The sequence below is a fragment of the Capra hircus genome, chromosome 1, assembly GCF_001704415.2.
Source record: "Capra hircus breed San Clemente chromosome 1, ASM170441v1, whole genome shotgun sequence".
NCBI classification, from domain to species: Eukaryota; Metazoa; Chordata; class Mammalia; order Artiodactyla; family Bovidae; genus Capra; species Capra hircus.
This window is the reverse complement of record NC_030808.1, coordinates 83,607,297-83,620,158: the sequence shown is the minus strand read 5'-3', so window position 1 is coordinate 83,620,158 and position 12,862 is coordinate 83,607,297. Positions and strand designations below refer to the sequence as shown.

The 12,862-nt window shown below is 44.2% G+C and overlaps 1 protein-coding gene across 1 annotated transcript in view; it reads right to left on the bottom strand.

The window, feature by feature from the left end:
• Positions 6,345-12,862, bottom strand: part of MCF2L2 (MCF.2 cell line derived transforming sequence-like 2) — a 280,616-nt gene continuing 274,098 nt past the window's right edge. The window contains exons 26-29 of the mRNA XM_018047459.1: positions 10,852-10,896; positions 7,983-8,071; positions 7,480-7,586; positions 6,345-7,404 (exon numbers count right to left, since the gene is read on the bottom strand). Of these exons, the coding sequence (XP_017902948.1) occupies positions 7,272-7,404; positions 7,480-7,586; positions 7,983-8,071; positions 10,852-10,896 (374 nt within the window). The 3' untranslated portion in view covers positions 6,345-7,271. The remainder of the gene's footprint in view (positions 7,405-7,479; positions 7,587-7,982; positions 8,072-10,851; positions 10,897-12,862) is intronic.

Genomic DNA, 12,862 nt, shown 5'->3' with positions numbered 1-12,862 from the left:
GATCTACTTTTGTTCTGTTAGAAATAGGATCCAAGCATTAGTTTCCTGTATTTCCTGCAGCAGCTAGTATTCCTCTCCCTGGGCTATGCCCTGAAGGATACTTTCTCAGGACTTTCACTAATTGTGTGTGTGTGTGTGTGCCCAGTGACACCACTGGAGAAAAGTCTGCTACTGAATGCAAATTTTCATTACATCTGCAGGTTTCAATTTTCTCTTGCAAACTTACACTAGGCCACTAGCAAATTCAGCTGAACTCTGCTTGCCGACATGTAGCACTGCCTGCTCCAAGCAGGCAAGAGCTGGAGTCCTCTCTGTGCAGGTGCCTGTTTCCCTTGGACTTCAGGTTATTTGGTTGCCCTGTGAACGCAGCTCTCTCTTGGTCCACAAAAGGTGTGAATTTGCATATTTTCCAGATTTTCTGATCTTCCAAGTGTGGGGACAGTGCTGTTTCTAGCTTTCTCCACAGTATTATTGTTAATAGCTGCATAGAATTCCATTGTATGTCAGTATAATACTTTATCAACCAGTTTTTAAATTATTTAATATATTTTTAATTTATTGTTAACGAAACTGAGGAGCTTAAAACAGCAAACACTTGTTATCTCATGGCCCTCTGGTAATACATTTAAGGGTGGTTTTGGTGGGTTCTTCTGGGTCTGGGTCTCTTATGAAGTTTCAGCCAAGACGTCAGCTGGAGCTGAAGCCATCAGAAGACTTGACTAGGGCTGGAGAATCTAACCTCCCAGGTAGCTCACACACAGCTGCTGGCAGGAGGCTTCAGTTCCTACCACTCAAATCTCTCCTTTAGGCTGTTTCAGTGTCCTCTCCATATGGCAGCTAGCTTCTTCTACAGCAAGGAATCCAACAGGGAGAACGAGGAAGAAACCAAAATGGCTTTTATAACGCAGTCTTGAAAGGCAACAAGCATCACTTACACCGCATTCTGTTTATTACAGTCACTAGTACAGCCACACTTAAAGGGAGGGTAATTTTACTGCACTCTTTGAAGGGAGGAGTCTCAACTTATTGCAAGAAAAAGAGTGAGGTGCAGGAAAGTGGTCACATCCCAGATTACGTCTGAATCCCTGGACAGTCACCAAGTGTGGATTCTTGGCTTACTGCAGGAAAAAATTCAAGAGTGAACCATAGTAAACTGAAAGAAGGTTTGTTCAGGGAGGAAACACACCTCATATACAGAGTATAGACCATCTCAGAAAGCAAGAGAGGAAAGGGAGGCACCAGGGTACAGGGTTGTCAGCTTTTATAGGGGCGAATAATTTCATAGGCTGAGTGGAATGAGTATTCCAGCTATTTGGGGGAAGGGGGATTTCCAGGAATTGGGCAAGTGCCAATTTTTTGACCTTTAAGGTCATCTTTGGAGACATCATGGCACCTGCAATATGTCATTTAGAGTACTGATGTTACAATGAGCGTGCACTGGGGCTCAAGTCAAGAGGAAGTCGACTCATCTGCCGTCTTGGATCTAGTTGGTTCTGATCAGCGTATATCATGTCCTCAGGCTATGTCATTCTTTTGGAGGTTGTGCCCCCTTCCTGTTTCAAATTTGGAGATAAAATGTAACACTATCACAGACATTTAGGTTGTTTCCCATTTCTCACCACTTGTTTTCCTCTTAAAAGTAAACCTAAAATGAACCCTGTACATATAATTCTTTGTTCATTGGTATGAGTAAATCATTAAAAATAAATTTCTAGAAGAGGAATTGCTGGATCAGATAATATACTTGTTTTAAATTTTTAAAACTGTTACAAATTGCCTTCTAAAATGCTAGCACTGATTTATACTTCTACCAACAACACATGAGGGTGCTGGTTTTCCTATATCTTCTCCATCACTGGGTATTATCAAAGTTTTAAATGTTGGGCACTCTGATAATGAAAAATGATATATCACTGTTTGGCCTCTTATCATCTATTTACTGGATTTTGAATTTTTTTCCTATGTATATTCACAACCTTTGCTTATTTCTTTTTCCATTGTTATTGATTTGTAAAAGCTCTTTATATAATACACCAAAGAATTTAGTCTTGTGCCACATGTTTTGAAAATGCATTTACCTTTTGAGTTTCCATTTTTCCTTTTTTTCTACACATAAGTTTTTGCTTCTTGCAAAGCTTAATTTGCCAAAATTTTCCTTTGTAGCTTCTGGTTTCAGTTTTTGCCTGGAAAGACTATCCTATTCAAGATTCTTTTTACAATGTTGTGATTTTCATGATTTATTTAAGTCACACATTTGAACAATAGTGAAATCAAGAAAGACCCTGTGGGGCTCCTGGGCATGGAAGCTTTTCAAAAACAGTTGCTACTCAGGGAAAAGGGGATGCAGAGGCAAGAGAGGAGCAGTCAAGAAACAATACTATAGCCTTGAGGCAGGGTCTTGGTTCTACCTCAAGTGATACACATAACAATATCTTTGAGCTCTTTATAGAACTAAAGAAAGTGAAAGTGAAGTCGCTCAGTCATGTCCAACTCTTTGCGACCCCGTGGACTGTAGCCCACCAGGCTCTTTTCTTCAGGCAAGAATACTGGAGTGGGTTGCCATTTCCTTCTCTAGGGGATCTTCCCGACCCAGGGATCAAACCCGGGTCTCCCGCATTGCGGGCAGACGCTTTACCCTCCGAGCCACCAGGGAAGCCTTTATAGAACTAAAAATACCAGCAAACGGAAGATATTAGCATTCCTCATTCTAAATTAAAGGAACCAGAGAAGCTCTTCAAAAGACCCCCAGAGGCCAAACTAAAGGAATGTAGGCCCTGCTCACACCCTAGTCTTTACCAGTAACTCTGGCCTTAAACCATTGCTACAAAACTCCTTACCAAGTCCCTCTGGGTTGGGGACACACAGTTTTTGAGAGGCATGAGCCTGCTGTGTCCGCCTTTGACTGGCAATGCAGTAAAGTTATCCTTTTCTACTTCACTCCAAACTCTAATCTTAGAGATTTGATTTGGCATTGGTGCAGAAAGGTTGAGTTTTGGTATCAATATGAATGATTTTAAGGGCTGAGATAAACTTATTATTGCTTTTTCCATATTGCTATCCAGAGGTCCAAATACCACTTTTACACATAATTTATCTTTTTGGTTCAGAACTAATTTGAAGTCCTTTTTTTTTGGTAGTGTAAATTCTGAGATGTATTTGGGTCCATTTCAAGATTCTCTACTCTGTTCCTTTTGTTAATTTCCACAGTATATGGTCTCTGGCAAATTAAATATTATGGTTGTTGTTGTTTGGTCTTAAAGTTGTGTCCAACTCTTTGCAATCCTATGGACTATAGTATGCTAGGCTCCTTTGTCCTCCAGTATCTCCCCGAGTTTGCTCAAATTCATGACCATTGAGTCCATGATGCTATCTAACCATCTCATTCTCTACTGCCTCCTTCTCCTTTTGCCTTCAATCTTTCCCAGCATCAGGGTCATTTCCAATGAGTCAGCTCTTTACATCAGGTGGCCAAAGTATTTGAGCTTCAGCTTCAGTATCAGTCCTTCCAATGAGTATTCAGGGTTGATTTACTTTAAGACTGACTGGTGTGATCTCCTTGCAGTCCAAGGGACTCTCAAGAGTCTTCTCCAGCACCACAATTAAAAAGCATCAATTCTTTGGTGCTCAGCCTTCTTTAGGAACCTACTCTCACATCCACACATGACTACTGGATTATACAGGCCTTTGTCAGCAAATTGATGTCTCTGCTTTTTAATACATTGTCTGGATTTATCATATCATTCCTTCTAAGGATCAAATGTCTTTTAATTACATTTCTGCAGTCACAGTCCTACAATTCTTGCTATTAATAATAGCCATATTCGAAAAGCTTATCCATAAAAACTGCTGCCAGATTAAAGATGCAATCGACAAATATTTTATAGAGGATTGGTGAAACTATATTTTAAAAAGCATTCTATTCTCATTTGACAGTGAACTTGAATTCGAGAGACATTTAATGCTTGTTGCTGTTTTTGTTGTCAGTAAGTTGTGTCCAACTCTTCACAACCCCATGGACTGCAGCATGCCAGGCCTCCCTGTCTCTCACTATATCCTGGGCAAGTTCATGTCCATTGAGTCAGTGATGCTATCCAACTATCTCATCCTCTGCCAACCTCTTTTCCTTTTGCCTTCAGTCTTTCCCAGTACCAGAGTCTTTTCCAATGAGTCGACTCATACTTGACTGATAAGCAAATGCTAGTGTGGTAACTTAGAATCCTTGCCTGAGAGCTGGAAGACCTGGATTCTAGTTTCTCCTCTGCTGCAGGCTGGCTGGGTTACACAGACACATATTAGTAAAGCTATAGTTGGGCAGTGGCTTCTCAACCCCTCTTGGAGCTTGGTGTGGCCATTCAACATAGCTTTCACTAAGGGAATATAAGAAAATATTTTGTGTGCTACTTGCAGGCTGGGCCTTAAAACATTGCATATGCATATCTCCCAAGTGCTTTTTCCTTCCTGCAAGATGGAAAGTGGACATTCCTGAAATTTGCTTTTGACTGTGTAGACAAAGACAATGCTCTAGGGGATGGTAGAAAACCAGAAAGGAGGAACCTGGGACACTAAATGACCCTGTGAAGCAGAGTAGACTGCAAGCTCAACTCAGGCTGTTTCACAGACAGAAATATTCTTTAGTCACTATATTGTTGGATCTCTTTGTTATAGCAGACTCTTTCCTTTTACTAATACACATTGGATGTTATATTTCACAAAGAAAAGGGTTCTGTGGTCAAATAAGTTTGGGAAATCATGAGTTTAACAAAAATATACAGATTTCTTTCGGAAAGAGTTCTCAGCTCCTTTAATTTACTAGTTGGGATCAACCAAGACAGTAATATGTACTACTTGTAAAGTATATTTATTTTTAGATAATTCTTTTTCATTATGGGATTAACTCATTGAACTCTTACATTCTTCTGCCTATTCTGCAAAATATACCCTGGGAAATTCTGGTTTAGAATATCTCTAACTTTTCTAATAATTTCATAATGCATGGTTGTTCTTTACTGTGGACACAGACTGGCCAGATTTTACAGTTCCTATACCAGAGCACTTTCACTGGGGCTACAGAATTCCCATTCCTAAGCAACCTGCTGAAATGAAGCCCTCTAGTGGGCAACAGAGGACATGATGAATTGAGCAATTGCTGCTGCTGCTGCTAAGTCGCTTCAGTGGTTTCCGACTTTGTGCGACCCCATAGAGGGCAGCCCACCAGGCTCCCTCATCGCTGGGATTCTCCAGGGAAGAATACTGGAGTGGGTATTGAGCAACTAGTATTCATAAAAGGAGGCTGGAGGATTTACCTGAAGATTTTGGTTCTTTTCATTTACCCAACTAGAAAGATGACACAAATTTCATTCACAGAAGATTCAGCCTTTATTATTTTTCTGGTTTTTAAGAAGTCTAAAAATTTCAAAATTGCATTTCAGTTGCAGTAGCTGCAGTTTACCCTCTTCCGAGCACCTCCATAACTGGCCTCATCACGTAGCGGCAGAGTTGTGTGTCACCACAGTGCTGTGATCATCTATTTCCACATCTGACTTCCCCAGCTTGACCCAGGAACCTCTCACTCATCTTCATAACTCCTTGGTCTTTCCTGATGCCAGCAGAGAAGTTAAAATCTTCATGATATCTGATTATCACTTTTTTTCCCCCATTGAAAATGTCAGTACCTGGATAGTACTTCCTTATATTAAATTCTTTTTGTTAAAATAACTAGTATAGTGTTTCTTTTGATTGGATCCTGACTGATGGATTAAATAATTCTAAAGAAATACTAAATAATTCTGTAAATAAAACTGAAAATAAAGTAATGAAAAATACAAAATAAGAAAAAAACGTGAATGACAAAGACATGACTGAAAAGAAATGACTGAGAATAAGTAACTCTGAAAATAACTCAAAAACTAAATATCTCAAAAGTTCTGAAAGTAAGAAACTCAAAATATGCTCAAGATGCAACAACTGAAAATAATTTAAAACCACATATTAATAGCTAAAAACCCCAAACAAATGAATGTAAAAATAACCCAGACTCTAAAATAAACAAAAATAAATTACTGTGAATATAGGTAACTCTAAAACTAAATACCTAGGGGGAAAGCCCTAAAATAACTACAGGTATTTTATTCTGAAAATAAATAAAGCAATTAAAAAACTTCCAGTGGATATTTACTATTCAAATAAGTAGCTGTAAAAATAAATAATCCTCAAACTGCAATAATTAAAAATCAAATAAACATGAAAATAACTCAGATATTAACAATTGCAAAGATAATTAAAAATAAATAATTCTAAAGGTAACTAATTTGGAAATACATAACTCAAAGTAACTGTAAATGAGTAACTGAAAATAAAAACTAAGGAACTAAGTAAGACCAAATAGTTATAAACAGGTAGCTTTAAAGCTATGAGATTAAATAAAGATAAAACTAAAAACAAAAATGAATATTACCTAATAAAACTAAAAATAAATTACTGAAAATGAATGAAGGTAACTTAAAAACTAATAAATCTAAACGTAAATATCTCAGAAGTTTACTTGTAGCCAGCCCTCACTAAGAGGAAACAACCCTGGAACAAAGTAACACAAATATCACAGTTAACATTCTTGTGGGTATTCAGGGAGAAGAGCGCAGGGCTGCCCTGTAGAGTTTGAGCGGCTCCGATCAGAGGTTCTCAATCTAGCTCTCCACTCCCGCCCCAGCAGAAATTTGGCAATGTCTGAAGGCATTTTTTGATTGTCTTGATTTCGGTGAGTGGGTGGGAGGTGTCTCTGGCATCTAGGGGATAGAAGGCAGAGATGCCCCTAAACATTCTACAATGCCCAAGAGAGCCTCCACAGCAGTTACCCCAAAGTCAAAAGTGCCAACATTCAGAAACCTTGGACTCAGCTTTCCAGGACTGGATCCCTAACCTCCGTAGGCGCACATGTGGAGCAGCTAGAGGTTGAGTCCAAGGCGCGTCTAGAGAGGCGCAAGGTTTTCCACAGACTGCGCCCTGTCCCAGCGCGGGCGCGTGTCGGCATTTGCAGGTTCTCCAAAGGGTCTACTCCGAGTCCCTGCGCTCGCACGGCCGCGCGTGGAACAGCCCGAGGCTCCCCGCGCAGACGTGGACCGCTCCTCAGGCTCCGGGAAGATGGTCCAGTCGCTCCCGGGCAGGACAGCGGATCTGTGGGCTGTGAGATCCCTTTGCTGCTTCTGCTCTGCGCCCGCAGAAGCGGCTCCCCGGAATACAATCGGCCGGGGAGGCTCAGTGGTCTGGAACGAGTATCAGTTCTCTGCGGAGGGCGGTCTCAGGCTCCCTTCTTGCGCCCTCACTGCCTCTGCTTGGGGGAAATCGGCCTTCCCCGCAGGGGCGAGCAAGCCAGTAGACATCCCAAGGCTCTCAGTTTTGCTCGTGGCCCTGAAATTCCAAGAAGAAAGTCAGAGGAGCAACTGCTAACAAATTGGCTTACTTTTCTTTCCGCGTTCCACTCACGTGTCCTCCTTTTGGCAGCCCTCTTTCTGTCCCCGGATGCTTTCTCCTTTCTCCTGACCAGACTTGGAGGTCTCATAACTGTTGTCCAACTGGAAAAGTCCCGAGAGCTGGAAGGGAAGGGACAGCGATGCAGTGTTGGGGAGGTGGATCAGATCCACACGGCGATTCCCGCTGGCAGGGCGAGGCCACCCCAACTCTCCCACGGGGCCACTCAGGTCCCACAGCAAGAGCCCCTAATTCTGGCCCGAAACCAGCGAAACCAGAGCATCGCTTAGGAGCCGGCGATGCGGCGCATGCTGGGCTGGGGGTGGGGGGTAGGGGGTAGGGAGTGGTGTGGGAGCCACCTTGCAGATCCAGTGACCTCAGCTTTCTTGATTAAGCCGGGTCCTTATGGGTGAGAATCGTGAAAGGAGGACGAAAGGGAAAGGGGAGAGGAAGAACGGGCAGTAGAAGCTGATGAACAGGAGTGAGGGAGAATACGAAGGAAGAAGGAGGTAAATTACACTCAGGACACTGCTCTCCTTTTCCAAATCTTCTGCACCTTCACAATTGACAGAGGTTTCCACGGAGACAAACTCCCTGCTTGAGCAACCTTAGGGAGGGAAAGTGAAGAATTCGGCCTGCTGTGGGGGAGGCCGTGGGAGGACATCCCCCCACCCCCGCCCCACCCCCGTCCCGCCCCCCGCAGCCCAAGGGCAGGATGGAACGGGCTGCACAGAAACCCATTCTCCCCCTCTCTCCCGCCTCTCCCAGGACAGGACTGCTTCCCCTGGACCAGGAGGAAGGGTACCTGTTCCAGCTCAAAATTCCGTAACTGTGACTGAGAAGACCTGTCCACATGGTACTCATAGCCCTAACCTCCCTGTCCACCAAGAAAAGCCATTGTCTTTTTGTCTTGAGGACCTTCTTGCCTTCGCTCCTTCCCACCCTCCTCTCATCCTTATCTCCTTCTCTCCCCTGATAACTGCTTGTTTCCCATCTCCTTGGCAGCCTCTGCCAAATGTCACTGCTCTCCCCAAGGGAAAATGAGAGGGACAGTAAGTACATCCTGCCTCTCTCTCCAGTGAGATTCATTTACCAGTTAGCAGCACCTCTGTGCACCTGTCCTGCCAGGCCTGTTAAAGACACTGTGGGGAACAGCCACTCCCACCAAATACTGAGCCTACTGTGTCTGCTGGGATGTCAGGCATTTATCAGAAGTGAAGCCTCACACAACTGTATGGACTTTAGCCCCGTTTTGCAGATGAGAAATTGAGATGAGAGAGATTAATCACCAGGTTGAGTAAATTCCCTTGGCCTGTAAACACTGCATGAAAGGGAGTGAAAGTCGGGTCCAATTCTTTACCACCCCATGGACTATACAGTCCATAAAATTCTCCAGGCCAGTATACTGAAGTGAGTAGCCTTTCCCTTCTCCAGGGGATCTTCCCAACCCAGAGATCGAACCCTGGTCTCCTGCATTGCAGGTGAATTCTTTACCAATTGAGATATCAGGTAAACACTGCAGCTGGAATCTACACATTTTTAAAATTTATTTGTTAAATCACACAGTTTGGCTTGTGAAATCTTAGGCCCCCAAACACGGATTGAACCCAGGCCCTGGGCAGTGAGAGCTTGGAGTCCCAACCACTGGACTGCCAGGGAATTCCTACACATTCCTTTCTTTCCCCTGTGCTCTAAAAGACATGATCCTGTCCCCACAGTGCTGCCAAAGCTGCATCTGCAGAATGAGCCCACCTGAGGGAGCCCCGGGTTGAGCATCAGCTGAGTTCCTGATCCCTCAGGAATCTGAGTGCAGGAGAGAGTTTTTAGTTCAGGTGAGAATTCAGGGGGAGGGCTTAGGGGCGAGGCCCTCTTCTGGGCAGAGGAGAGGGAGTGGAAGGAGCCTGCAGTTGGGACAGGGTGGGGTGGGGCACAGCACTCTGGGAGCAGGCAGCCAGCAAGTGGGAGCTCCCAGCCTACAGCCCGGAGGCCCCCCAAACTGTCCTGGGGCCCGGGGTCCTTCCCAGAGCGGGGCATTGGAGGCTGTGCTAGCAACACAGGGAGCAGCGGGGCAGCCTCCAGAAACTGGCCCGATGCGAGGGCACAGCCTGGTTTAATTCTGGCTCCTGGGAGGTGGTGGGGTGAGCAGAGGAGAACATGGCTCTGTGAGGTGCCTCCCACTGCCCTCCTCCTGATGTGACTTTGGGGCATCCACAGGAACCTCCAGAGATGCTTCTTTAGGGCAATCATCTAGCCTGGGTGCCTTAGATCAGGGGCAGACAGTGAGGACAGAAGGATGGTGGTCTTGCTGGAAGGTTATTAGGGAGGAACGGAGCAGCTGTGTTCTTGACTACCCCTGTGTGACCCAAAGAACTGTGTCTCCAGGGGCCGAGGTCTGAGTGACCCAGACAATGCCAGGTGCCAGGGACCCCAGAGGGACCTGCTGGGGATGGGGTTGGGCCCTGAAGCCTCATCAGCCATAGAACATGGGCAGCCAGCCTGGGATGACAGTGGGCTGGAAGGACATATGGAAACTAAAAGCCCTGAGGACAAGTTCCAGCCATTCCTCAGGGTAAGCGGCTCCTGGGGTGATGTGATGATCTGGTTCTGGGCCCCCCTCTGCTGCTGGCCCTGCAGGATGGGAGCGGGCAGGGGGCTTCTGCCACCCACATTCTCCTCACAATACCCTTGGAGGGAGAATTTCTTCTGAGGCAAACTGCATCTGCCCTCACATTTCTCCCTCGTGGGCCCTGGGCTCTGACAGTAGGAACCACACCCTATTCACCCAGCCTCCCCTGTGGCTCCTGGAAGGAACCCAGAATTCTTAGAACCCGGAAGCCTTGGAGAACATCCCTCAGTTAAAGCCCCTAGTTGTGCAGGGGAGGAAGGTGCAGCTTATGGGCAGTCTTTTACTATATCTTTGTCATTTCCATATTTAATCCCTTTCTCCTGGATCCACTGGCCATGGACTCTGTGGCACTAAGAGTCTTGGGTACTAAGTCTTAGTACTCAGGTGGCAGCACTGAGGGGACCCCAGAATCAGTCAGGCAGGTCACAGGCACCTCAGTGAATGAATGAGAGCCCATCGCCTGGGGTGGGAGCAAGGGCTTTGGAGGCAGTCAGACCTGGGTGTAGTTTTGATTTTGCCCCTCATTCACTGGCTGTGTGATCCTGGGTAAGCCACTTAACCTCTCTGAGCATCAGTTTCCTTGTTTCTAAAATAATATTTATTTTGCAGTATTGATGTAAGAATTAGCAAAAATGTTTATGAAGTAATGTGGAATTTAATAAATAACACTTATCATGATTACTGTTAATAGTAATTACAATAATACTAAAGAGAATGTCTCAGAACTGCTCTGGGCACTCCAGTGTGCTATTATTACTCACGTTTTGGGGATATTTGTCTGCCATTGTCTTCATCTTCACAAACATCTGAGAGAGGAAACATTATAAAGGTTAAAAAAGGGCTTTAACAGGAAGCAGAGTGTGCATGTGTGCAGGAGCACACATACAGACACACACACACACACACACACAGAAGAAAAACCAAACCGAACACACAGACCCTTGACAAATATTTAGTTTGAGTACAGCAAAATTTCAAGTGATAGTTGTATTCTTGGAAAATGAACAGAATGACCCTGGTACCAGCCCAGGTCCAGCAGTGTGTTGGGAAGGTTTAACCCCAAGTCTGGGACACTCCCAGTCCACGTACAGAATGAGCATAAAGAGTGTTGGTGGAGAAGGACAGTGAGAAAAGAAAGGTGGGTCATGAAAATTCATGCTGGTAAGGACGGGTGTATTTTCTTTTCCTTCAGTGAATGATCTTTATAGCACATGCTAAATCCTAAAATATCTAGGGAGTTTAGTTTTAGCACCTAGTTTTTAAAGTCCTGATCTTTTATTTTGCATAAAAAATGAAATTTACTAACAAGTGAGCCCATTAGTGAGTTTAAACTGTCCTCTTCAGATACATGTATATGTATGGCTGAGTCCCTTCACTGTTCTTCTGGAACTATCACAACATTGTTAATCGGCTGTGCATGCATCCTAAGCCAGTTCAGTCATGTCCAACTCTTTGCGACCCTATGGACTATAGCCCTCCAGGCTCCCCTGTCCGTGGGATGGATTCTCCAGGCAAGAGTACTGGAGTGGGTGGTTACACCGTCCTCCAGGGGATCTTCCCGACCAGGGATCAAACCTGCGTCTCATGTCTCCTGCATTGGCAGGCAGGTTCTTTACCACTAGCACCACCTGGGAAGCCCGTTAATTTCACCCCAATACAAAATAAAAAGTAAAACAAACAAACAAACAAACATGTTTTTGGTAAACTTGAAGACTTTGAAGATAAAATTAGGGCTTTCCCCTTGCTGTCCACTAGGTGGCATAAAGGGACAACTGTAGATCCTGCTAGTTAGGGGTGGCTCTTACTCCATGGACTCCAAAGGGGTAAACTATTTTTTTTTTTTAATTGGAGTGTCCTTTATTCCTCTATTCCGTTAAAATAACTATCTCTATCATATAAGTTAAAGTATATCATTTTCACTTGGGGGTTTGGGTGTAGAGAGCTACCTTAAAACAATACGTATGCCCCCCAGCTTTCCTTCCCTTCCCTGAAGGAACAAACGTAGGTAACTAATTGTTATTTAATATGCTAACAGCAATCTAGGCACCTGCCTAAGAACTTCATCTAATTCTCACAAGACCATACAGTATCATTTCCATTTTGTAACATAATGGATGAGAACAATGTAAGCACAAGTAAGTTAAATAATTCATACAAAGAGAAGGAGCTGAAGTCTGTTAGTCCTCAGTGCTGGGACCCCTGTGTGCAGTGTTGATAATGTGCTCTTTCTCTGCCTTCTCGGAGTCAACCAGTGGGGTCTTGTTCTGCCTAGTTAATCCCAATAGCTCTCCAGAGCTCATGACAAGTGAGATCTCCAGGGTGCTTGCACTGGTACTAGGTTGGATTAAGATCTTTTGCTTGGTGCCCCACAGTATAAACTTGGACATCTACAATGTGGTCTCTATCTGAAGTGTCCCTTTCCTTTGCATACCTGTCTCTGGCCAGGTTTTCATTCCAATCCCAAAGAAAGGCAATGCCAAAGAATGCTCAAACTACTGCAAAATTGCCCTCATCTCACACACTAGCAAAGTAATGCTCAAAATTCTCCATGCAAGACTTCAACAGCATGTGAATTGAGAACTTCCAGATGTTCAAGGTAGATTTAGAAAAGGCAGAGGAACCAGAGATCAAATTGTCAACATCTGATGAATCATAGAAAAAGCAAGAGAATTCCAGAAAAACATCTATCTCTGCTTTATTGACTATACCAAAGTCTTTGACTGTGTGGATCACAACAAACTGTGGAAAATTCTTAAAGAAATGGGAATACCA